Source organism: Cnephaeus nilssonii (genome assembly GCF_951640355.1).
Source record: "Cnephaeus nilssonii genome assembly, chromosome: 13".
NCBI lineage: Eukaryota > Metazoa > Chordata > Mammalia > Chiroptera > Vespertilionidae > Cnephaeus > Cnephaeus nilssonii.
Window position 1 is genome coordinate 53,926,296 of NC_137084.1, and position 25,918 is coordinate 53,952,213.

The window sequence follows — 25,918 nt, forward strand, 5'->3', positions numbered from 1 at the left end:
TTGTCCAAAAAGACTATCTACAAACTTTTTAAAATATATTTTTATTGGTTTCAGAGAGGAAGGGAGATGGAGAGAGAGAAACATCAGTGATGAGAGAGAATTATTGATCAGCTGCCTCCTGCACGCCTGCCTCCAGGGATTGAGCTGCAACTGAATGGAACCGTGACCTCCTGGTTCATAGGTCAATGCTCAACCACTGAGCTACACCAGCCGGGCTAAATGTTATTTTCTATCCAATGGTTACTGGGGTTAATTTTAAGTCTCCCATATTCCATAAACTTTTAAAGATATTATTATATAACTTAGTTAATTAAATATTTCTTTCTCACTTTTGCAAGCCTCTATTTTGAGGCAAATCAGTGTAAACACTTCAGCAGATGCACTTAATTACTGTTGTTTTTCATGACAGAACGGACGCTTAAAGGATGAACAGATTTGGCACATACGGAACCTACTAAAGGAACTGAGTGAAGAGAAGTCAGAAGGATTAAAAGTAACAAGAGAGGATGTTGAAACAGCAATGAAAGAAAAGTGGAAGTTTGAAAGAGACCAGGAACAAAACTTAAAAGGTAATGTACAAACTCAGAAATGTATCATAAAGCTGAATCAAGTTATTTCTTGAATGTATCAACACTTCTGTTTCCTAACATATTACAAATGCTGTGACCATATTTCAGAGGATATCATTATCACCACAACTCCAAACACATGGCGGTAAAGGAACAGGAGAGGGAAGTCACAGAGTGGGCAGAGATACTGGAAGCAAGTGAGGAGGAGGAGGAAGGGCAGTGATGAAAACCAAAGACACATGAAAACCATCTGACTCTTACACACTGGCAGACGCCACTCTGAACTCCTCACAGTGGGGGTCTGTCCTTTCTGTTGGGAATTCTCTTGCTTGGTGGCCTCATTGGCTTCTGCCTCAGTTCAGAGACGGGAATGATAAGGTGAATATAACCATGAAGCTTCCCCCGACCAATATCTCTACCGAGCTAAGCCCCACCTCACCCCCATTTAGATGGGCAAAGAGGGATTCGAATTGGAAAAGAGGCAGTGTTGAGGACAGGTGCAGACTCTGAAGGACCCAGGACATACTCTTGCCATGGGCTTAGGAAATAGCATGATCCTGGGGGTAAGTTACACACACACTTTTGACACTTGGAGATATATATATATATATATATATATATATATATATATATATATATATATTAATTCCTATTCCTTTATCCCAAGCTTGCTGCTAGGATTTCTAAAACGACTTTAGCCAGGACCCTATCAACACCACCTCTGCCAAGAAGCTGGAAAGCATGGAAAGAGACTTGAGTGCTATCAGGAAGCAGTACTAGAAGCTGGGACTAGAATGTCCTGCATTCCCCCGTGTATTTCAGAGAGCCTCCTCACCCAAGCACTTGGCACAGAGCAGGCATGCATTCAAAGATAATTTGTTGGTTTGAATGAAATCGTTACCAAAAGCAAACATTAACCAGCAAACCTCATTCTTCGGGGTCTCCCAAACTGTTCCCATCAACCTCCTCCTACCCAGGTTCTTTCTGGGCAACAGGGATGTCATGAGGTGGTAGGTGTGCATGGTGCAGGGCTCCTCTCCGGGAAAGTGTTGCCTATGTTTGGAAGGAATCCTTCTGTAAGTCCCTTGAGATGGGAGTGAGACCAAAACAGCTCCTCCCATGTGCTCACTGAGCGGCCGCCACGTGGGAATGGGCCCAGTTGCTTGAGGTGCGCCTGCTTAGGGTTTGGCTGAGTGCCAGGCGTGCATGTCATGCAAGTCTGGGGCCGAGCTGGGTGCCTGAGCACAGCGGAGGAGGACTGGGCGTGCGTGCCGTCCAAGGAAGAAACCGCCCTCGGAAGCCGAGGAAGAAAGGGGAAAGGAGGGAGGGAGCAGGTGTGTCTGTTGCGTACAGGTGGTCACTGGCCACTGGATTGGTTTGTGGAGCAGCAGCCATACCTTCAGCTTGTTTCCAGGCAGAACCTCAGACCCGTCCAGACCTACTGGATCGGAACCTGCATTTTGACAAGATCCTAGGAGATTCCTACACACAGTGAGGCTTGAGAAGTTCTGATGTAACACCTTCCTTCCAACTTTTAGTTAGGACTCTTTCAGTTACCAGGATAAAAATCAACCCAAACTTGCTTAAGCATAAAGGAGATAGTCATTCTTTTTCAGATAACCAAGCAGAAAAGGCAGGTGACCCAGAGCCTCACATGCTCTCCGATCTCAGCTCTTATTTAAAAAAATCTCCCTCTCCCCTCCCTACCTCTCCTCCTCTCTCTTCTTCCCTCGCCCTCCCCACCTCCTTTATCCCTCTGCTCTCTCTGTCTTCTCCCTGCTTCATGTTGTCCCGTGAGGCGGGCACTCAAACCATAGACACCTCTGATCTTACACCCTTATTAATTATTGTAGCATTTTTCATACAAACAACTGTATTTGATAAGGAGTAGGAAAAGGGTGTTACCAGAGGCAAGTGAAGAGGAATTCTGGGGAAGTAGAACAACATGATGCCAACCCGCACTCCCCCCAAAAGCCAAATGTGGCACAGGGCTGAGTGAGAAATATCTGCTCAAATAAGAGGGCGCTGACCATCTGGATTATAGGAGGCTTAACTGTTTAATGACAACAGCAAGTGCCATTTATGAAGGGGTGTTAAAATCTATGATCTTACATCTTTGGAAGCAGACATGTCTGTAGTCCTCCTGGACCTCCGGACTGAAGAACAGCCCTCCAGCCTGATTGGAATGTGTCTGTCATTCCATAAGCATCTACTGAGCCCCAACTGCCTGCCAGACACTTGCTAAGTGCTGGGCTTACAGAGACGAGTAAGGGGGTTAGCTGCCGTCAGGAACTCCCAGAGATGAGTGAGTGGTGGTACTGCCTGCAAGGAGCTCTCAAACAAGAGGGTGTGTATTGTGAGCCGGGTAGCCATTACTTCATGGCACCTGCCTCTCTGTAACGCTTCCTTTCCCAAAATATCTAGCAGCATGAAATTCAGCCTGAAGACTGAGTGGCACATCATGCTTAGCAAGTGTACCAGGACCAACTGAACACTTATATAGTTGAGATGGCTCAGTGTCTGTACCTATTAAACTGGGGAACATATCTTTCACTTTGAAGTCTTATAAGTGGGTGTGGGGGAAACTTGTTGTTATGACTATCATACACTATCATTTCACACAAGTGAACTCGAGAGGACAGACTAAACAACTCCCTTTTAGAAATGGTTGCCAAGGACGATGGAATGATACAGGGTGAAATCACTTTGCCCAGAGGCATCATGGGCAGAAAAATGACAATTTACTAATAAAAAAAAGTGTGGGACATCATATATTGTACAAGATAGGACCCTTATCAAGCTATCAAAGGAATAATTTAAACTTGTGGGTTCCTAGGCATATAGCTTAATTGTCTATTATAGCTTTCAATCATAGCCCCAAACGAAACATCTACTTTAGAATTGAAATTTTAATTTTAGATTTTGAATCATGAGGGATAGTTAAACAATAGTTTGAATATTTTAGAGTTCCTATATATAAAATAGGATTTATGAGGTAACAGAATTTTAATATCAGATTCATCAAATCAGATGGCAACATATAATGGTGGCAAGGACAGCAGAAATGACATGGCGTTTTGATTTTCTTTCAACAGATATGCGCTTGCAAATAAGTAATGCTGAGAAACTATTTCTTGAGAAACTCAGTGAGAAGGAATATTGGGAAGAGTACAAGAATGTAGGGAGTGAACAACATGCTAAACTCATTATCTCCTTACAAAATGACATCAATAAAGTGAAAGAGAATGCGGAGAAAATGTCAGGTCAGTTGCAATAAAACCAGTTCAAGTTCAGTAAAAACACTTTAGAGGGCAGGCATTTGATGGAAGAAAAAAATGGGTACTCCCTGAACCATCGGTTCCTCTCCACTGGTTCGGCACCAGCAGCTTGAGCCCAGGGCAGAGGTGGAGGAGGAAACAGAACCTGTCCCAGGACCACCTAAGGAACTGAGGAGGGGAAGTAAAGCGGGGGAGGCGGGGCGGAGAAACTCTGCCAGCAACCGGCTTCAAGGAAGAAGTTTGGTTCAGTGGGTGGGGTCTGTGCTCCCACGCAAGGGGCAGGGGTACGTTCAGTGAGGCAGGAGGGTGCTGGGATCGGGTTATGTTGGAAAGGAAATTCACCTGAGGTAAACTAAAGCAACCTCAAGTAAATGCTAAGTTGTAGTCAGAAAACACTGGAGGCCAAACCCGACACTGAAGTGGAGAGAGCACGGAGCAGGATGACATTAGGCGTGAGGACGCACCGGGACTAGCTCTGGGGAACATGAGGCCACCTGTCTGTCGCTGCAACTAGCAGAGTGGCTGACAGGGACACCGGAGACCCCGAGACAGGAAAGTCGCAGGAAAGAACAAGTGAGACAGCTGGCCTGAGAGAATGCTGTGGGTGGATGGCAGTTCTGAGCCCAGCTGGAGGTGGTGCCCAGCATGATAAAGGGTTCACGTGAGGTCGTTCCCATCACCCTCTGCTGAGGGCCTGTCCAGACACTCTGCTTCTAGACTAATTTTCATGTAAGTTTCCCAGCTCAGGGCCTCAGGTGGTATAAATGTGGCCCCAGGTGAGTCTGGGCTTGGAATTACACTTTTTCAAAAGGTTCTCCTCCCAAAAGAAAGGTACAGAGAGTGTGACCTCCTCCTCCTGTCTGTTTCCCCCACCACTCAGTCCTCTCTCTAGATAAAACCAGTGACCAGCTTCTTAACGTAGCCTTTCATAAATGTTATATATACATAAACAGCATGCTACGAGTGTGACTTTTCACGCAACAATGTGGACATCATTATAGATCAGTACATATTAGTACCTCCTCATTCTCTCAATGGCTATTCTGTCTTATTGTACTATAATTTTTTAACCAGTTCCCTACTGATACGGATTTGGGTTGTTTCCTGCTTTTTACTATTACAAATAATGCTGCAATGAATATCCTTGTACATATCTCATTTTACTGTGATCAAAATCTTGTATTCATGTAATTTCTCATTTATGTGTATCTCTAAAGAGAAATGGCTGGCCCATTTATTTTTATTTTGAGAGGCCTGGCCCTCCATAGAAGTTGTACTAAGTTTCCCCACATTTTCAACAATGGGGAATATTATCCAACTTTTCATTTGTCAGCCTTAAAAGTAGAAAACTGGCCCAGCTGGTGTGGCTCAGTGGTTGAGTGTTGACCTACGAACCAGGAGGCCACAGTTCGATTCCCAGTCAGGGCACATGCCCAGGTTTCAGGTTCAATCCCCAGTGTGGGGCATGCAGGAGGCATCCATTCAATGATTCTCTCTCATCATTGATGTTTCTATCTCTCTCTCCCTCTCCCTTCCTCACTGAAATCAATTAAAAATATATGTTTCTAAAAAGTAGAAAACTGCATCTCACTATAGCTTTCATTTACATTTCTCTTATTATGAGCTTTAGTGAATATCTTTTCATAAGTTCAAGAAGTATATGAATTTTTTTTCATATGAACCAGTTCACACCCTTTGCCCACTTTTCTATTGTGTAGTGAAACATTTTCCACTTTTAAGGAAATTAGCTCTTTAACAGTGATATAAGGTACAAATATTTTTCCCATTTGTCATTAGCCTTTTATTTGTGAGGTGTCTATGAGAAAATTTTGTAGTTTTATATTTAAATCTTTGACTTGTGTTTTGTGTGTGTGTGAGGTAGGAAACCAATTTTATTTTTTGCCAGTTGTTTTCCAGTTGTCCCAACATCATTTATCAAGTAATCCATTTTTACCCTACTGATCTGAGATGCCAACTTCATCGTATTTTAACTTCCCATGTGTATTTGGAGATCTTTCTATACTTTCTATTCTGTTCCATTGATTTGTCTATGTATTTGTGCACCAGTGCCATACTTCTAAAATAGTTATTTTTCTAGCATGTTTAAAATGTTTTAAAATTTTATCCAGCATTTCTTTATATTTTTAAAGCAGAAAGAGTGATTTTCTCATATAAACTAAACTCATTATCTTTTTAAAAATTTATCTTTATTGTTGAAAGTATCGCAGATGTCCCCTTTCTCTTTCCCATTGGCCCCTTTCCACCACGTTTCCCCCCCACCCCTTCCTTCACCACACCATTACCTGTCCATCAACCATTGTCTTGATTAGACATTTGGATGATCTGTTTCAGCTAAAAATTTTCATTGCCTTGAGGTGGTATCAGTCAAGTGAGAGCTCTCCTGCCCCTCGCCATGCTCCCCTACAGCCCTGGGGGTGAGTGGGGAGCTACAGAGTTCAAGTCAGAGGAAATGGTAGAAGGTCCAAGCTAAGGAGGGAATAGCCATAACTCTGAATGCAATTGAAAGTTCGATTATTATTTAAAAAAAAAAAACCAACTGGACATATTGATTAGTGCTTGAAGGACCTCTTATTTTCACAAAGGAACCAGAAAAGTTATAGGATTTGCCATGTATCTTACTAAGACAGAGGTACTAGCCTCCTAGCATGAATTTTAAAGGAAAGAGACGAAAATCAGGTTGCTAGATATCCCATGATCATGTTTGTTGGACATAACACTATAGTGAGGAAGGGAGGACTGAAGATGGAAAGAGAAGGCCATCGGATCAGTGGTGGCCGTAGGATGGCTCCTCCCTACATTTACCTCTCGGTCTGTGACTCCCTCTCAGGGCACCTCCGCTATGCTCTGTGTGCTTGTCCCGTTCTCTCCTTGCTTCCCACAGGCCAATTTTGCAGTATTCTCCAGCCCAGGCTCTGAAGAGAGCGGGTGTGATCACTGACCTACTCAGAGATGACCAACGACCTTTGTTCATGTCTCCTCGTGGGTCATTGCTCAGACCCAGCACAAACCGTTCTTGGTCGCTGTCCCACCCTGCCTCATTCAGCAGCCACACTGAGCCCGGGGGCAGGAGGAGAAGCACCTCGAGCTGCCGCCCGGAACTTTAGCTAGAAGGAGATATTAGGATATTGGTACAGGAAACACAGTGACCGATTACTCAGGACATGGCTCCTTCTCACAATAAAAGGAAAGGAAAGCTGAGATAGGCCCAGGAATAGAGAAAGTGTGGGTTATTACCAGTCATTAGATGTTAGAGTCACAGATCATTTTGACTTTTGTCCTCCCAGGTGTACAGGACAGGGAGCCATAGAAGTCCTTTGTGAGTTTAAAGACGAGGGTTCAGGTCCACTTACAAAACAGTAACATTCCTTCTTTGAATGTCAGTTTCCTCATCTGTAACCTGAGAGTCCCTCAGTGACCTCCAAGAGAACTCACAATCCCAGCACCTGCTTTTCTGCACCTTATCGCATCCGGCCCTTACAAGTTCCTCTGGGTTAGGTATCACTGTGCCAGTTTAAGGATGAGGAAAGAGATGCCCGGAGCAGCTCATTGTCTTAACCAAACTCACAAGCTCAGTAAGTGGTGGAAATGAGATTTGAACCCATGTGTGTGACACCAAGCCAATATGCTTCAGATAGTCCTCCGGCGCCGTGATGCAAGGAGGCGGGATGGCTCTGTGACGCACTGCGCCAGAAGAAACGCTCCGTGGCTGGGGCTGCTCAGCTTTCTCCAGATGGGGCTGAAAGGAGGCCCCCACCACAGGGGAGGATCAGCCCAATAAAGCGGTATGACACCAGATGCATGTGAAGAGTAGACAGCCAACTCCCAAGAAGCTGTGGAGGAGGCAGCCTACGCTGAGCTAGACACAACAGAGAAAGGAGGAAATGCAAAGCAGGCTTCGGCCAGGCAGGCAGCGTGTGAGAAGTGACCACATTACACTGGGCACCTGAGCAGCCAGCAGTCCGAAGGCACAAGGTCACAGTCTCCCAAGCTCCCGCTGCCAATGTCTCCCACTGTTATGAGGAAACTTACACACACTCCCAGCTCCTTGGTCTGTGTCCACACATGAATGGTTAATAGCTGTTATCTGATCATCTGAATCACAAAGGGTAACATGAGGTTTCACATCCTCCCTTGTGCCGGGTTACTCTGCTTTTGAGAAGAAAAACAGCCCACATAATTTTATACGGAATTTGAAACAGAGTTTGGGTGTTATTTCTGCTTTTTCAGTACAAATATGGCAATAGAGAGAGCTACAACTTTAGTCAAAGAATATTCAGTCATCTATTTTTTTATTATTTACAGCAAAGAATTACTATTTCATGTTATCAAGCCCCAGGTAGTATGGTTTCTTTTAAATGCTAAGAATGTAAAATTATTACTGATACATGGCAACTCTTAGACTGATGTTAGTGTTTTATTGGGTAGAAGTTTCAAAAACACCCAGAATTAGTCTCATGGACTACGTCCTGAATTGAAAAAGAAATGAGGTTGGAACAGTTAATATACTCAAGCAATTACTTCAAAGGAGTAAAAAAAATATAGCGACGAGCACCTGTATGCTGGAAGAATGAAGACTTCCATTTCTCACCCTCCAGATGTCAAATTAGACTAGTCCCCAAAATCTTACGAACCCTCTTGTTTATAAACCGCTGTCTCATCAGACACTCTTGTTCCATCTCCATTAGAGGCCGACCCTGCCCATTCCGGCCCCTTTCTGGCCACTCCACAACTTGGGGAGCTCTCCCCGCCTCCCTGCTGACGCCCCCTCCCCTCCCACCAAAGCTGCCACTGATCACTGCACTGCAGCCTCAGATCACTGCCTGCCAAAGACCGGCAGTTTGCCCAATTTAATTTTCTTCAAAATATTTTTAATATCTGTTGTATCCCAGGGACTGCAGTAATAGAAAGCTGTGGAAGAGAAGTGTTCACACTCTGCCTTCAGCGTTTTCCTCTGTTAGGAGACGCAGTTCTGCCAGTACTAAGTCCAGATGAGGCTGAATAACTCCCGCCCAGCCCCGAGGCCCCCTCTCCAAATTACTGAAAGAGCAGACCTGCAGACCTCCCCCTGCAAGGCAGACCCCTGAGAGTTCTCGGCCGACTCTGTCTGTGGAGAACACTTTCCCTTTGAAACAATGTCCTAAAGGGCAGTGAGGTTCCACACCACTGTTGGGACAATACTATTGTTTAGTGACGGAATCCTGTGACTAAATGGGTCTCTGTGGACCAGCCCAGAAAGCCAGCAACCTTAATTGTCAACATCATTTGTATGGGAAAATACGTTCCCATTTCCCAATAATTATCCTTCAGGCCTGATAAATATAGCATAGATGTTATCATAAAACAAAACTAACCTGATTGTTCCCTGGTTTGGAGTAGTCCAGTTCCCTCCTGTTGCACACAGGTGACTCCCTCACTTTATTCAATCTTTGCTCAAATGTTACCTCCCAAAAAAAGTATTCTCTGATCACTGTATCTAAAATAGAGACTTTTAGTTTTTCTTCATCACACACATCTCCACCTGAAATATTTATTTGCTTGTTTACATATTTGCTTGTTTACACTAGAATGTACATGTCTGAAAGTCAGGGGTTTTGTCTCTTATTTGGCAATACTATCAGTGCCTTAAATAGTGTCACGGACATCAAAAAAGGTTGGTGATGATTTATTGTATGAAACAGTGAACAAACTGGACTGATTTATCCAGCTTTACTTCTCTCCAACCAGTAAAGCAGCCCCATGTCACTGCGCCTCACTTTCCTTGAATAGGGGTGCTGATTATATGACCTCTAAGCAACTCTCAAGGCCAAAACTTTATGATCCTTTGCTCTCTCAATTCTGACATGTATGACCTAAGTCCAGAGAGGGTAGAGAATCTGTACTTCTCTGTCCTCTCTCTTCCTCTGAGCCTAACTCACAGCCAGGTCCACTGACTTTCACAGCCCTTCCGCCATTCTCGCTCCCCTTCTCATTTTGTCCTACCTGTCCCAGGAAACACGCCAAGAATACTGGGAATGTAGTTAGGTGAAGTCAGAGGTACAGGATGCTACTCAAGTGGATGATCAAACCTCCCTTATATTTCTGTTGTGGAATCAGAAGTTGTGTGACATGAAGTTGTGTGCTAGGAAGTTGTGTGACATGAAGTTGTGTGATAGGAAGGGTAGATGGACACACAAGGACTCAAGTATTGGAAGCTCTCCCTTTGGAGAGACAATCCTTTGAAAGTACAAATGTTCTTGGGAGAGATGTCATCTTAAACTAAATCACATTAAGGTGCTAGTAAATTATTGGAGCATTTCTGCTAACCGAAGGTTCTAGATACTTCACTAACTATGTACCCTGAAAATCCAGGGAGTAAAAGGTGTAGAAAGGAGAGGTGAAGATCGCGGAAGATAAAATTTACTAACATCATGGCTTTATCTAGAATCAGCCTTGTTAAGCCTTCTAATTTTCTTTTTAAAGAACAGTATAAAATCACTCTAGAAGATGCTAGAAAAAGAATAATCAGAGACACTTTGTTGCAACTGGACCAAAAGAAGGACTGGGCCACAGAGGTATACTTCAATTTTCTTATTTTAAGAAATACACAACTCTCCCCCTTATTTTTTCTTGTAGTATCCTATATAATAAAAGGCTAATATGCAAATTGTCCCCTCCACCGGGAATTTGACCGGGAGTTTGACCAGAGGGCAGGGCCAGCTGGCCAACTGCCCGCAGCCCTTCCGGACCCCAACCATGCACGAATTTGTGCACTAGGCCTCTCGTATTATAATAGTTAAGAACTTGAGGTCTTAGGTTAGGCAGTTTGAATTTAAATTACAGTTCTAGCACTTATTTGGTGTATAAACTGAATTTGTTACTTGACTTTTCTGGGCTTCAGTTTCCAAATCTATAAAAAGGGGACAATAATAATATTTACCTTTAAAGAATAAGGACTGAATAAGATTATTTAAATAGCATAGTACCTCATTAGGATCACGAGCTCAGTAAATTATTATTCATTTATTTTTAAAGTATAGTAATAATGGCTACAAGTAAGTTATTAAATAAAGTTGTGGATGAATTATAGAATGAAATATAATTTGTCTAAAAAGTACTTTCTTATATATCCAAACCTAAGAGAGCATACTTTATATTCCTGGAGCTTTAAAGATTTGGGATATAAAAAATATTTGAGATATAATTTCTAATCTTATATGTTTTCGAATTTCTTTGTTTTGCAAAAATATCTTTTTTTTTTTTTTCCTCGCTGTCCTTCCCGTGTCCCCAGAATATCTCCTAAACCAGTGAGGTCCCCACTGGGATTGTCTCTTCATCTGGAATATTCCTTCTTCAGAATCATAAATGCCTGGTCTTCTCTGAAGTTCTTCACTGAATTTCAGTTGCAACTGTTTGCTGCTTCGCTGTTGGTTCAATTGTTCTTTTACTGTTGTTATCCTATTGTGTGATTTTTACTGATTTACACAAATAGAGGATTATGAAACTGACCAGTGGTTTGTCTGCCCATACAGTTGGGCCACTTTGACTGACTATGACAAAATGGTGAAATCAACAATTTAGTGATCTGATCATAGTTAAGATGATTAAAAAGGTATATGTAGATCAGATATGCTTTAAGTAGACATGCTCAATATATAATGAGAACGGATTTACTGTTCCTCACATTTTACATCTAAGTCTCTCAACAAGTCTATAAAGTAGAAACCTGCTAATGAGAAGCCCAAGGCACAGAGAAATTTTATGACTTGCCCAGAGCACGTGGCAGACTCGAGATTCAATTCAAGATTCCTCTCTCTTTCAGATCATTGCTCTTAATCATCACACACATTTTCTTCTCTCTGCATAACCCAACACACTCACACGTGAATGAGTTTGCCTCATTCAACCTGGCTATTTTAGCACATTAGTTTAATTTCCTATAATCCCGTGGTCGGCAAACTGCGGCTCGCGAGCAACATGCAGCTTTTTGGCCCCTTGAGTGTGGCTCTTCCACAAAATACCACGGCCTAGGCGAGTCTATTTTGAAGTGGCATTAGAAGAAGTTTAAGTTTAAAAAATTTGGGTCTCAAAAGAAATTTCAATCGTTGTACTGTTGATAGTTGGCTCTGTTGAAAAAAGAGGTGAGTTTGCCGACCACTGCTATAATCCATTGTTGCACATCCTTGGCTGCATATTGGAATCACCTGAGAAATTTGTTTAACCCACGTGGTGCCTGAGTCCCACTTAGAGATGCTCATGTAATTGGCCTGGGATGTTGCCAGGGCTCCTGGATTTTCCAAAGTGTTCGGGAGATTCTAATGTGTGGTCAAAACCACTGCGCCATTGTTTGTGAATTAAGCCGTTAGCCAAATAACTTCAGTTACGAGCTACTCCCTGCTTTTGTCCAGATGAAATTCTGTGTTTGAGGGAACTTGAGAAGTAGCGGTTGTAGCAGGAGTATAAAGGTTCCTGGTTCCCAGGAAATGTAGGTTCACTCTTAGTTCAATTAGCCTGGTTTAAAGAAAAAAAAATATTGCAAATCTTCCAACTCTAAGGGATAAATTTACCCTTAACCTATTTTAAACTTATTTCTGCCCATATTTATGAACTTGAAGATTTTTCCTAATTTCTCTTCTTTCGGTTGTGCCCTTCAGTGGCTGAATATTGAATTTGTCACATGGTACCCATATAAAAGTACTCTAGGGATAGATATGATCCGTCATCCACTACCAAGTTCCTTTGGGTGAAACGGTGAATATCTAAGTAATTAAAAACGAATTTACATTTTATGAACCTACTGACTAAGTAAGGCTATTCCTATTTTCTTTACCTAAAATGCCTTTCTCTAGGAGACTGTCTAGCTGTAGCCTGTCGCCCTGAAACTATTTGCTGTTAGGTTTGTAAATATGTACTATGGTTATTACTGACCCGCAGAAATCTTTGATTAGAAAGGTAGTTATGTAATTAGTCGTGCTTTTACTATAGGTTGGGTCATGTGTTTGACCATCAACTTGAAGGATGTTTGGTCACTACAGCTTAGCCTTCCTAATTGTGGAGCAGGTCATTAGTGATTTGATTTCACCATGGCCGTCAGACTGGGTCACAGCAGAGGCTCACTTGAATAGACAGCCGTTGTCCAGTTCTCTCAGTTGCCTGTCTTAGGCAGTGTAACCCAGTAAAAGCAATGCAGTGGGATAGCAAAGCCAGAGCAGCGGAACGAAAAGTTCCTAGGTGTGTTTCCAAAGTATTTGCAAAACAGAATTGAAAAGGAACGACCAGGTAAGTTGACTTGCATCGTCGGTGATAAACTTGTGAACTGCCGCGGTGACTCAGAGAAACTGTCTTTCAGAATGCCGTGAGGTTAATCGACAAGGGCAGCTACCGGGAGATCTGGGAGAACGACTGGCTAAAAAAAGAGGTGAGTGGAATTGTTAAAAACAATGTCTTTTTCTCAGTTCTTTGACCTGGAAATGACTTTTATTTATGAGCTAAAGTCCTGGGGAAAGCACGGAATGTCACTGACGGAGGTAAAATAAAATTCAAGTGGAGTCTTAATCTTATTACAAGCTGTTACTCAACAAATGCCATAAATAATTTCAATAATAACCAGAAGTCACTTTCGGCGTCACAATTCACAAAATATACCCAAATGTACAAAGCTTCTTTATGCCTTCAAACTGATCTGGTCTTCCTCAGGACCCCACTTCCTTCTGGGGGATGGGGGCAAGGCTAAAGGATCATTCCAACCTCATTGTCTGCTGCTGTAAATTGCCTTTGGGGGGTAGCCTGGTCTCCTTCCAATAAATGTTCAGTCTTTTCGACTTTCTTTCCTCCACCTGCTCTTCTCTGATGAACCCTTGATGTATAGGGAGGTGGGGCTTACATGCCCTCTTGTGGGGAGTGCTAGTAAAAAGGGCTCAGATCTATGGGGTCTCCTGGGATCCTTGCTCCCTCTGCCTTTCTGCTGTGTGGGGAGTGTTTTAGTCTGCTTCCCGCCCTGCTGACTTCTAAAATGACTGCTCTGGCCTTTTGGACATTTGGGTGCAGCCAACACCAAACCCACAGTTATAGCCATTTGCCAATGGTCAAGATGTCCCTGCCCACTGCAGTCTCTCCATCCCATCCCAGCCTGGTCCTCCTCCTGGAGAGCCTGTGGGAACCAGCGGCACAGCTGTCCGTCTGTCTCCCTGTACCAAGGCCCTAACTCTGCTCTTGCTGGGTGTGACCATGTGAGGACCTCTAGACCTTCTTTATCTAGAACCCTTTATGGGCACCTCCGTTTTCCTTGCCCGGCACATACTGGTCCCTCTGCCCTTACTCCTTGCCCTCATTTGCCTGGAAAATTCCAGCTCTTCCTTTAGGCACTTGATTGTCCCTTGTTTTGTGAATCATTTTGTAACTCCCCCAGGAAGTCTTAAGTGCTTTTCCCCCAGTGCTCTCTTGTTTCACTGTAACTCTTGCTTTTATAAAACATGTTGAAATTGTCTGTTTATGCATCTGTCTCTTCACAGAGCAGGCTATGACTTTTCCACTATATATCCCTGAAACCTAGTAAATAATATATTCTCATTAAATAGTTATTGAATGAAAGAATGTCCGTGTGTGTGTGTGTGTGTGTGTGTGTGTGTGTGTGTGTGTGTGTATTGGAGGAATGAATCAAATATATGGCTTAAATTTTGAGTGAATATGTGAGAGCATGTTGTTGGATGAAACAAGCACATAATCTTTGGTCTAGATGTTATAAGAGTGCTACAGAGGTTGAAATTCCTTTTATGCCCAGACAAGTAGCCAGCAAACCTATGCTTAGATGCCATCTGTGAAAGAGAACTCACTATCATTTGAGAGAATTCACTTCAACTACACACGGCTCTTGTTAGCAAGTTATTTGTATGTGATTCTCAAAGGTACATCTTCAGCACTAACTTGTGTGTGTCCTTAGCTCGGGACCTATATTTTAATTTGCTTGCCAAATAGTCCCACTTGGATGTCACAAAAGCACTTCAAACTCCACATAGCCAAAGCAGAACTCATTAAATTTCCCCTTAAATTTTCTCTTCTTGCATTTCCTTTTGCACCATCTGCTCAGACACCTGAGGTGAAAATGTCACTGTCACCTTCTCTCCTCTTCCCTTTTCCTAGCTTCCCATTTGACCAAATAGAGTTAGTGAGTCTAGAAAACCAGGGACTTAAAAACTAATATGCTTTTTGTGATGTTGACACTTCTTTTTAAATTGCCTTTATAAAATCATGGTCCACACTATTTCCAAAAGCTAAGCAAGATGAATCCCCAGCTTTTAAAAATAGGTATTAAGTTGAGCACCAATAGGTCAAGAGTGGGCGGGGATGGAAGACCCTTGGCCCTGCACCACTTCATCTTGTGCCCCTGAAAGGGACAATCAGACCAGACCCTTTTCCCAAGAGGAACTTAAGGCTTTTCCTGCTGGGACCTCCACGTGTGGCTTAGAAAGGTGGGAAGAAAGACTGTGAAAGATGGCAGCAACTGCAGTTATCCACAACTACCGCGTACATAACGAAACAACGGTTAGTACTTGTATAGGAAGAGGACGTGCATGTACTGGTAGACAACATTAGAAAAACAGGAATTGAAGCAGCTAGGACTGTCTCTGCCAAGTAGAAACAGCTATCCTTGACCCGCACCACCAGATTCTATAAATACCATGAGAAACGGGAATAGACAAGTCAACTGCAGTATCTACAGAAGGTTATCTCAGAGGCTTTATGGAAGCATAGTTTTTCTTGGCCTTTTCAGCAGCCTGCGGATGCCATGAAACTAAATTTGCCTGATTATTATACCATCATAAAGAACCCAAGGGATTTAAGTACACTTAAGAAATGCTTGGAGCCCTAGCCGGTTTGGCTCAGTGGATGGAGCCTCAGCCTGCGGACTGAAGGGTCCCAGGTTTGATTCTGGTCAAGGGCATGTACTTTGGTTGCAGGCACATCCCCAGTGGGGGATGTGCCGGAGGCAGCTGATCAATGTTTCTAACTTTCTATCCCTCTCCCTTCCTCTCTGTAAAAAATCAATAAAATATATATTTTTTAAAAGAAATGCTTGGAGCGTTATTATGAGCAGGCTTCAGAATTACAGAAGACTTCTTAAATTGTTGCTTATACCACAAGTGTGGAGATGACATTGCTATTATAGCACAAGCACTGGAGAAGAACAAGTGGTGGGTGGTAAGGAAACAATAAAGAAAACCACTCAACAGAATGTTAGCAGATTCTCCTGTTAAAGAAAAAGTCCCCTAAAGCACCAGAATCGTGTTTAAGCAGCAGGGAGTCACTCTGTAGTTCCTGAAACATCTATTTCTCCTTCAGATAGAGCACAAGGTGACCCACCAACCCTACCTCACAAACAGTGGCTCAGGTTCAAGGACTGTGAAGAGGAAAGCAGATAAAACTCCACAACTTCAGTAGTTAAAGAGGTGAATGTTCCCCAGCACTTACGGGGGGGGGGGGGGGGCGCGGGGGGGGAATCTGCAAAACCACTATAAAAGAAACTGTGCTGAGAATGTTTTGCCAGATTCTCAGCAACAATATGAAGTTGTGACGACTGTTCAAGGAACAGAGTGATTAAGGCACTGTAGTGCGATTCTTGAAGAAATGCTTACAAAGAAACACTTTTCATATGCATGGCCCTTTTATAATCCTATGGGGGTTATGTGTTGGCACTCCATAACCATTATGATGTAAAAAACCCAAAGGATCTTGGAACTACCAAGAGAAAAGTGGACAACGAAGAATATAAAGATACATATGAATTTGCTGCAGATGTTAGATTAATGTCCATGGATTGCTGAGAATACAATCCTCCAGATCATGACATCGTGACAATGGCAAGAAAGCTCCAGGGTGTTTTTGAAATGCATTTTGCAAAGATCCCAGATGAACCTGTGGAGTGTATGTCTGTATGTTACATCAGAACAGATACCACAAACCCCTCGGGAGAGAAAGTGGTGTGAAGCTTCCTCTGAGGATGGCTCTGGTGATTCTGCGGAGGCGTGAGGTCAGCGCTTTGCGAAGCTTCAGGAGCAGCTTAAAGCTCTTGATCAACAACTACAAGTACCTTCCGTACACTAAGGAATAAGAATGAGGCCCAAGTACCTTCCATACACGAAGGAATAAGAATGAGGCCCACGTACCTTCCATACACGAAGGAAAAAGAATGAGGCGTCTAGAAGGGGAAAGAAAGGGTTAAAAGCAGAGATGAAACTGAAGGAAGAGTCCAAGAGCAATCAGCCAAAGAGGAAACAGCAGGTCTTGGCTCTGCAATCTGAGGATGAAGATAATGCTGAACCTATGAGCTATGATGAGAAAAGGCGGTTAAGTTTGGATATAAACAAACTCCCTGGAGATAAACTTGGGACAGAGAGCCTTCACTGAGAAATGCCAACCCTGATGAGGTAGACTTTGACTGATACACTGCAAGCAACAACATGAGAGAACTAAAAAAATATGCTGCTGTGTGTCTAATAAAAAACCCACTAAAACCTTATGGTAAGAAAATAATGAAGCTTGGAGGGGAGGTGGGAAAAGGGTGGGGGGACTCAATGGGGGGAAAGGGGAACACCGGTAATATTTCAACAATGAAGATAAATTTTTAAAAAATAAATGCTAATACCCTGTTAAAGTATTAGTAAAATACTTTAACTAATATTTTAAATACTAGTTAAAATGTCCATGGAAGTAAAAGCTCAAACAAAGGAGCTAACACAGAAACCCCTGGAATGGAATAGAAAGTATCCGAACGTATTTCAAGAAAACCAGAGGGATCCTGGCTTCACTCTAACAAGTGCCTTAGAGGAGAGCAAAAAGCACATCAGCCGTCATTGGGAGCTCAGAATAAATGTAAACTCCGGCTTCTGAAAGACGGTGATTCAGCAAGGGAGCGAGAGCAAAAGGAGGAGAGAAGCGACGCTGGGACCACTGCTATGACTCTTGAAAGCCAGATCACCACAGTGTTTGAAAATAACTTGATTAAAACTCAGTTTTTAAATTCACCACCAACTTAAACGATGTAAAAGATTAAAAGGCATATAGTACAATTATTGCTCTCTGACACCAAGATACCAATCTTATGTTGTATTTTGATGCTCTAAACTGATGAAACAATTTTCATCTTTTTTAAAGTATTAATTTAAAGAACTGAAGGTGAGCTCAATAGTTAAAAAATATTAGGGAGGGATTTATTAAATAAACAGTATGATCCCAATGATAATAATTTAATAGTGCAAATCTTATATTTTATGAGATGTCATGGATATTATGTTTAGAGAAAATTATTATAAAAATTTATATTTGGGCTGTTTTGGTGCCTTGATCCTTTCTACCAAAGCCATAAATGACATTTCATTTTGTTGTATTTTTTACTTCTCATAATTCAGTGGGGGAAAAAAGACAGGAAAAATGCCAAGTTTAATTGAATCATGAGCAAAAAGAGCTTAGTAATAAAGGACAATTCATTTTAAGGAAATTCAATAAGTTTAATTTATCTTTATTTCAATAAATATTCATTTTAGCATTATTAAATTTACTCACAACATTAATTAAAACCATTTCTGGTTATAAGTACTATTACAAGAATTGAAAACTGCCTGGATACAGAAAAATGTATGTGTTCTAATTAATTACTTTATTAGAGGAATTAATTTCTTTGAGGAAGGTTTTGAATGAGTAACAAGGATATTTAACAAATGGACCTCCTAAAAATATTGCTCCATTTAACTCTCAGCAATAACCAAACACTTAGATCTCTGGGATGGATAGGGGACATCCTGTTGCATGGCTTTCATTACCTGGTTTAGTTAGCCTGCTTATTAGGAAAATGAAGAAAATTGAAATTTCTAAATAACTTAGATAAGTTAAATGGAAATCCAGGAAAACTAGACAAAAGAATCCAAACCGGTTAGCAATCAGAGTGCCAAGTACTAGAAGTGTAAAGCGAACTCAGATTTTGCAGGGGAAAATTTCAAGAGCATGTATTTTATTTAGGATCCTAGGTCCCTGACTAAATTATTAACTATTGAGTTGTAGGTAAATTATCCATCCTCACTTCCTAAGTACATTTGTTGGGTGTTTGGGGAAGAGCAGGGTTGGGGAGGAACGATGGTCTTCTCCCCACCCGCCCCCCCTTTCACTTTCTTAGTCCAGAAATCTAAAGGTATTTACTTGGCCATAAAAGGAACTCGTTTTCATTTCCCTAACATTTCAAAAGGCTGGGAAGGAGATAACAACTTACAAAGAACTCTAAAGGGGTAGGTGATGTCACAGGATATCCTTAGTTTGAAAGGCTGGACTTCACTCCCCAAAAGGGCCCTCATTCCCAGCTTTGGAAAGAGACCAAGAACTGTGTGTGCTGCCTCCCGAGCATGCCAAGCCCTTAGGTCAAACATTTCCAAATGTTCTATTAATTCCTTCTGTTTATAAATCCATAATTTTTTTCTCATCCTTTGACTTTTAAAATTTATAAGCTTTCCCTTAAGGCATTCAAGTTTGTAATCAAGCTGATTCTCTCTAAGCATTAACCCCGGAGCTTTGTAATTTAGTATTATGGACTTAATGGTTTTGCTAAATTGTTTAAGGCAGATGGATAATACATTCTCCACTTTCTAACTCCAAGCCCCAGCAGTATTTGAGCCTTTACTAAGACACTCGTATTGTTTTATACTATCCTTATTTGCATATTGGTCCCCTGGATTGTAGACTCTTGAAAGGAGCCATGCCTAATTCACTTTTGTATCCTCTGCATCCAGCCGTAGTAAGAACCTTGCCATAGTAAGAATCCAAGCATTTCATAAATTACTTATGTGATAGATGTATACATGTGGCAATACACCGAATACCTCCAGATTCTAAAATACAATTAAATCTCAATTACAAACATAAAACGTTGTCATTTCTTTCTCAGTAATCATCTCAGTTACACTCCTAACAAGAGACACTGAATCTAAACCCTTTTGCTTTTCTTGTTTCCTATTTCCTCAAGACACATTACCTTTTCCAGTTTTGGGAGAGAGAGGGGTAAGTTGAGGATTCTATCTAGAGATATTTTTTATATATTCTTCCCACTATTAAGCCTTCTTTAGACAGAAGTTATCAAAATACACATAGGAACAGATCAAGGTAACCAGCGAATTTTGTTCATATATGAGTTAGCCATACTCCCTACTGTTATTTAAACCTGCTACGTCACCCATCACCTGCAAGACAAAAGCCAGACTCTTTAACATTATGTGCCTCTTCCTTCATTGTCCAGTTCCTCTCCAACTTCTCCCAACTCCCACTCTGTATCTATCACACCAACATAACTGTGACTTTACACACGTGGTTCCTTCTTCCTAGAATGTACACTCTCTTCTCTGCCTAGGGAATCCCTACATGGCCTTCAAGATCCAGACTAGATGTCATTTCTTCTATTAATTCCACCTTACCATCCTCACCCTCCTCCCCACACCTGGCAGACATGGGCTGAGCCTCCGTCTCCTCCCTCAGCACCTGGATAGCTTCCTATGGTTGTAACACACTCTTTTCTGGTTTTATCACCATCTTTCCCACTAGGCTGAGATCCTTTTTCCCAAAGTGTGCTATAGTTTCTGGCACATAGTAGGCATACAATACAATTGAATGAATGAACGAATGAATGCACAATATTTCATCTACTTGATATTTCTCAGAGCAACCCCACCACTAAAAGAAAAGAAAGTACTATAGAGGCTGATAGAAAGGGCTCTAGGCCTGTACTTCTCTTTTTAAAAGTTTCATAATTTACCATTTTCCCCAGTATTGTTAGCTTTCTGTGTTGTTTGTAATTAACCTTATATAGCTCTTCCTCTCAGGCAAAAGCACTTTTAGGAGTTGAATTTCTCATAGAAGACTAAATAGAACTAAATAAGTACTAACCATCCATTCTCTCCTCTTCTGAGAACAGATTGCAAACCATAGGAAGGAAGTTGATATATTGGAAAAAGCCATTCAAGAACTGGAAGAAGAAAATTTGGAGCTCATTGATCAACTATTCAACTGTAGACTTGTGGATCTCAAAATACCCAGGTGAAATGTATCTAGAAAGTATTTTGTAAACATCTGTATCTGTATCAAGTTCTTTCTAATGATGATTTAATTCTTTAGTGCTCCAGCCAGACTGCAACAGTTGCAAAAGAAGGAATTCACAAAATGGCCATGCTGAAGGCATATGATTATGACAGTTGACCACTGATGCAGTGCAAACTTTGACTTGATTTTCCTAGCAATACACTGCAGTCTTAGCAGCCAACACTTCCCATGAGTGTCGCAACTGCTGACCTTCAGCAGCCTCCAGGCCAGCAGGGAGTATGGGCAGGAAAATCAGTGCAAAGCAGTGCAGCAGAAGGTGCGTGAGGTACGGAGTTAGCACAAAGGAGAGAGTGATCCATTTTGTGGCATCTTCCTGTAAGTGTTCTGGGCTTCTGGCTACCTTGTGAATATAGAATTGTTTCCTTTGATAGTTAAGGAAAGACTCAACCGCTTTTGAGACAGAAAGAATAGCCTGGCATTCAAAGTCGTGTCAACTCCTACATAAGAGAAACCACCTGTGTCCATGGCTCTGCATCTTAGCTTATCTCTCTCTTACCTGACAAAGGAGGCTTTATAGACCAATCTTGATGGAGAACCAGGGCCCTGGAATATGATGGAATTAAAACTCACAAGAGGCATTTATAATTCAGACAAGCAGTCAGAAACAAGAAATAATCTAAGTGATAGCATATTTAGGGAGAGAGGGGAAATAAATCACACAGATGTAGGGATGTGCAAGATGGGAGAGACGTGTCTGAGTCTGGGAATGAAAGCAAAGAAGTTCAACATAGTGAAAGGGCCAGGGAAACATTTCCACTCAAGCAATTCCTGTTGTTTGTGTGGCCTGGGAAAATACAGTGTGAGTCCTAGTAAAGTATTTGTTGTTCACAAACCTCTTAATGTGCTCCAGGAACGGTGAATGCAGATAAGTTGTGGGTTTGTGCTTGGTGGGCTAAGTGACAAGTGTCAGGATACAAGATTGGAGACATTGGGAGATAGTGCAATGACTTCGTGGGGGGAAGCTACATGGGGCATTCCTCCCTCCCACCATGTGTGTGTGCCGCCCTGGAGAGGCAAAGACCATTGAGGATGATGAAGGCAGTCAAGCTGAATGAGCTGGTTGATTGGTGGACTCCTTGAGGGCCCCGAGGAGGTGGGGGCCTCACTGTCCCCTCAGTCTGGACTGTTTCTGCCCCACCTCTAACCATGTCTAAACTTGCTGGCGCTGTGGCTGCTAACCATGCTCTCCCTGCTGCCCACTGTCCTCTCTCCTGAACCCGCCAAACCTTAGGAAAGAGCTACCCTGCAGACTGCCAACCCCACCTCCTGCTTCCATCAGCTCCGTCGCTGTACCCGACTCGGTGCTGATCAGAATGCAAGGTGCTAACTAGAACAAAGGGGATTCTCTCACTGGCCAGAGGAACAGGAAAGGACGGGAAAGGAGACGAGAAGCATTCAGTGGGGATCTTCGCTAAGTTGTCTGCTGTGTCACATGCAATTTTACCCCATCCTCTAGTCTTCCCCCCAAAATCGTCAGTAAAATCCAATTGTCCATCAGTGCTCCGTGGGGTGGTTTTCTTTGGTAGGTGAGATGAGTCGTGCTGCAGAGCTGGGAGAGATTAAATCAAAATCTACCCAAGGAGCAAGGGACAGCGGGGAGACATCTCCCAGAACTGCGTCAGGTGCCCCAGCACACGCTGCCGCAGCACCCGGCGCCTTTCCTGTGAGGCAGCATTCAGCACGCTGGTGATTACTTCCTTAACGTCTGCTTCCTCCAGATTGGAAACTCTTTGAGGCAACTTTAAAATATATATATATATTATTGATTTCAGAGAGGAAGGGAGAAGGAGAGAGATAGAAACATCAATGATGAGAGAGAATCATTGGTCAGCTGCCTCCTGCACACCCCCTACTGGGGATTGAGCCTGCAAACTGGGCCTATGCCCTTGACCGGAATCAAACCGGGAACCCTTCAGTCCACAGGCCAGTGCTCTATCCACTGAGCCAAACCAGCTAGGGCACTTGACGCAACATTTTAGGAAAATCTCCATAAAGACACAAAGGAATATATAAACCCACAATTATCTGTTAGACTTCTTATCCAGAGGAAAACTTTAAATATCTTCAGGAGCTGTTTTTGTCCCTATTTTCAAGTCAAAGAAATATAACACATATTGTATATTTTATAGTAACTGCCATTTTCACCTCTTCTGTTGGGGATTCAGCCCGTAGGACACAGGAGGGTGCTGAGAAACAGACAGTAAGTGCCCTCAGTGGACATATACAAAGTTCTGTTTTCTCCTCTGGAGGAAGAATGGGGTATTCTAGCTAATAGAGTTGCTACATTTCCAATCCTGAGCTCCCCCAACATTTTTGCTTCACAACTCACATAGAAGGTTGTAGTGTTTGTTTGCGACATTAGATGAGGTGAATGTCAGCCAGAGGGGACTGCCCAGGAACTCAAGTGCCACGGGGTTGAGGCTAAGTGGACTAAGGCCTACAAATCTGACGCCGGCTTCATATAATGACATTATGTAAAACTAGGAGTCCGTTGCACGAAGTTTCGTGCAATAGACTTTTCCTTCACCTGGCTGCCGGCACCAGTTATCCGCCAGCAGTAGTTTTCCTCTGGCCACCCCCCCCCCACCCCCACCCCCATCAGAGCGCCTCCCGCCAGCGCGATCGGCCACCCCGAGAGGAACTCCGATCAGGAGGCGCTCCGATCGGGCGGGTGGCCAGAGGAAAACTGCTGCTGGCGGAAAACGTGCCAGCAGCCACGCAATCGGCCACCCCGAGTTCCGCCACCAGCGTCTTCCGCAGCGCCGGCCGTTTAAGCCGGTGGGAGGAGTGGGGGGTGGGGACTCGCGAGTCCCCGCCCCCCGCTCCTACCGCCAGCCAATCGGCCACCCTGAGTCCCGCCCCCCGCGCCTCCAGCCGGCCCAATCATGGGCGTAGCGAAGTGATGGTAATTTGCATATTACCATTTTATTAGGTATGATACTTTCTGTCGCCATATAAAAGTGACAACAAACTAATGATTAAGAGAGGAACCAGATTTATGAAGGTTATGGCATTTAGTAAGATCTTAATTATTCAAAATAGTAAAACCAGAAGAGAAGAGAATTCTGTGACCTCAGACATGTCCACCCACAGAACAGAGCTCCATACGCAGCTAACTTTACTAAGTCAGGTCTTAAGCAGGTTTCACAGATAGAAATAGTGTATGTAGTTACATTATTTTCTGGAGCCCTAAGCATTTTTAATAACACTTCATTCATGTTCTTTAAATAACTGGCAGAGGGTAAACCAGGGGATTCACTCTGGTTGCTGAGCTGCTAAGCGTGAGGGGTTGTTCGCGTATCTTCAAGGGCCCAATTACTCTCTGCTGTCTTCAGGCCAACCTGATGGAAATGCCATGCTCAGCTTTCAGGGCGTGTATTTTCTGATGGAGAGTTCAGTGGGAATCTGAAGGGGGAGCAGAGTTCAATGCATGCACCACAGGCACAGTTCCTCGAGGGAGCTGGCAGCTGCCACCTGCCACTCTGTGAAGGCCAGACCTGCATGTCATTGGATTCCCACTGCTTGCTCTTGCTCTTTATTTTAAAACCCATTGAGGCCACTGTCATTTCTGGATCACTACATGCGACCTAGCTGGTGGCATGCTCACTCCCATTGCTGGGACTTCAAGTGTGCTATTCCCATGAAATACCCTTCCTTCACCCAGGCTCTTCCCTGGCACACAGCCCCTGGTTCTGCAAGACACAGGTCAGGTTTTATATCCTCCTAGAAACCATCCCTTACCTCCCAGAGCGAAACCAGTCTTCTTCTCTCTGCCCCACACTATGCTAATTACCCGTTAGGGTACACAGACCATCACCCTAGATACTGTAAGCCTGCCTGCTACCCTTATATGCCCCAAGGGTAGGAACTATGTCTCCTTTTCATCTATGTCTGTCTAGCACCTGGAAGAGAGATAACACTAGTGAACACTAGTGAACAGGTAGCACGGTATCTTTGACTGATAGACTGCTTTTCTTATTTGTTCTTTTAGACAACTGTATCTTACCCAAGCTGCTGGACAAGTGGCACCTGGAAAAAAGCCTTTGGAGTTGTCAGAAACATATATAGGTACTAGAGGCCCGGTGCATGAAATTCATGCACTGGGGGGCGCAAGGGGGGAAGGTCCCTCAGCCCAGCCTGCTCCCTTTCACAGTCCGGGAGCCCAGTGTTCAATCGCCCCACAGAGGGTGGCCCCGCCCACCCGCCGCAGCGCCACTGGCCAGGTAGCCTGGACCTTCGGCGATTGATCACCCCACAGGTATAGGCCCTGCCCACCCAACGGGGCTCCGCAATGGATCTCCCGTGCAGAGGGAGGCCCCGCCCACCTCCACAGCCCACTGGTTGGTGGCCTGGGCCTCCCTCTTTGGGGCAATCATGGAGGCCCCTCCCCCCCCCCCCCCCCGATTGATTGCCCCATCAGCCTGAGGCCTGGGCCTCCCTCTGAGGTGTGATCATGGGGTGATGGCCAGGCCCCCAACCAATTGCATAGCACCCGCCTTGGCTGGCCTGGTGCCAGTGGGTGTCATAGCATGGTTGTCCGGATGGTTCCGCTGTTCAGCCGTTCGGTCGATTTGCATATTATGCTTTTATTATTATAGGTTATTTTATTGTAATGTGGCTTTGTGTTTTTTTTTAATGAATAGTTATTGAGCATCTATTATAGACAGGCACATCATATCTAAGATCTATTCAGGGAATGGATACTGCCAGTTCCTTCATATTTCTCTTCTTCTTGGAGCACTTGTCCTAACCCACCTCCTTTCTCTAGTCCAACTCTCAAATCAAAGTCACCATGTTTCACAGGGAATTAAATAGATTCTGTTGGAAATGGACAGTGTTTTCTACCTTGGTGTGGTTTCCACTTGAGCCAACCAACCAAAATACCAACACACACACAAAGCTTCCCTTGATGACTATAACTTAGCCAATAGAAGGAAATAC

The 25,918-nt window shown here is 43.3% G+C and overlaps 1 protein-coding gene across 1 annotated transcript in view; it reads left to right on the forward strand.

The window, feature by feature from the left end:
* Positions 1–25,918, forward strand: part of CCDC83 (coiled-coil domain containing 83) — a 41,257-nt gene that overhangs the window by 11,765 nt on the left and 3,574 nt on the right. Inside the window, exons 5-10 of the mRNA XM_079788639.1 lie at positions 410–569; positions 3,665–3,832; positions 10,328–10,419; positions 13,194–13,262; positions 20,793–20,914; positions 24,969–25,045. Coding sequence (XP_079644765.1) covers positions 410–569; positions 3,665–3,832; positions 10,328–10,419; positions 13,194–13,262; positions 20,793–20,914; positions 24,969–25,045 — 688 coding nt within the window. The remainder of the gene's footprint in view (positions 1–409; positions 570–3,664; positions 3,833–10,327; positions 10,420–13,193; positions 13,263–20,792; positions 20,915–24,968; positions 25,046–25,918) is intronic.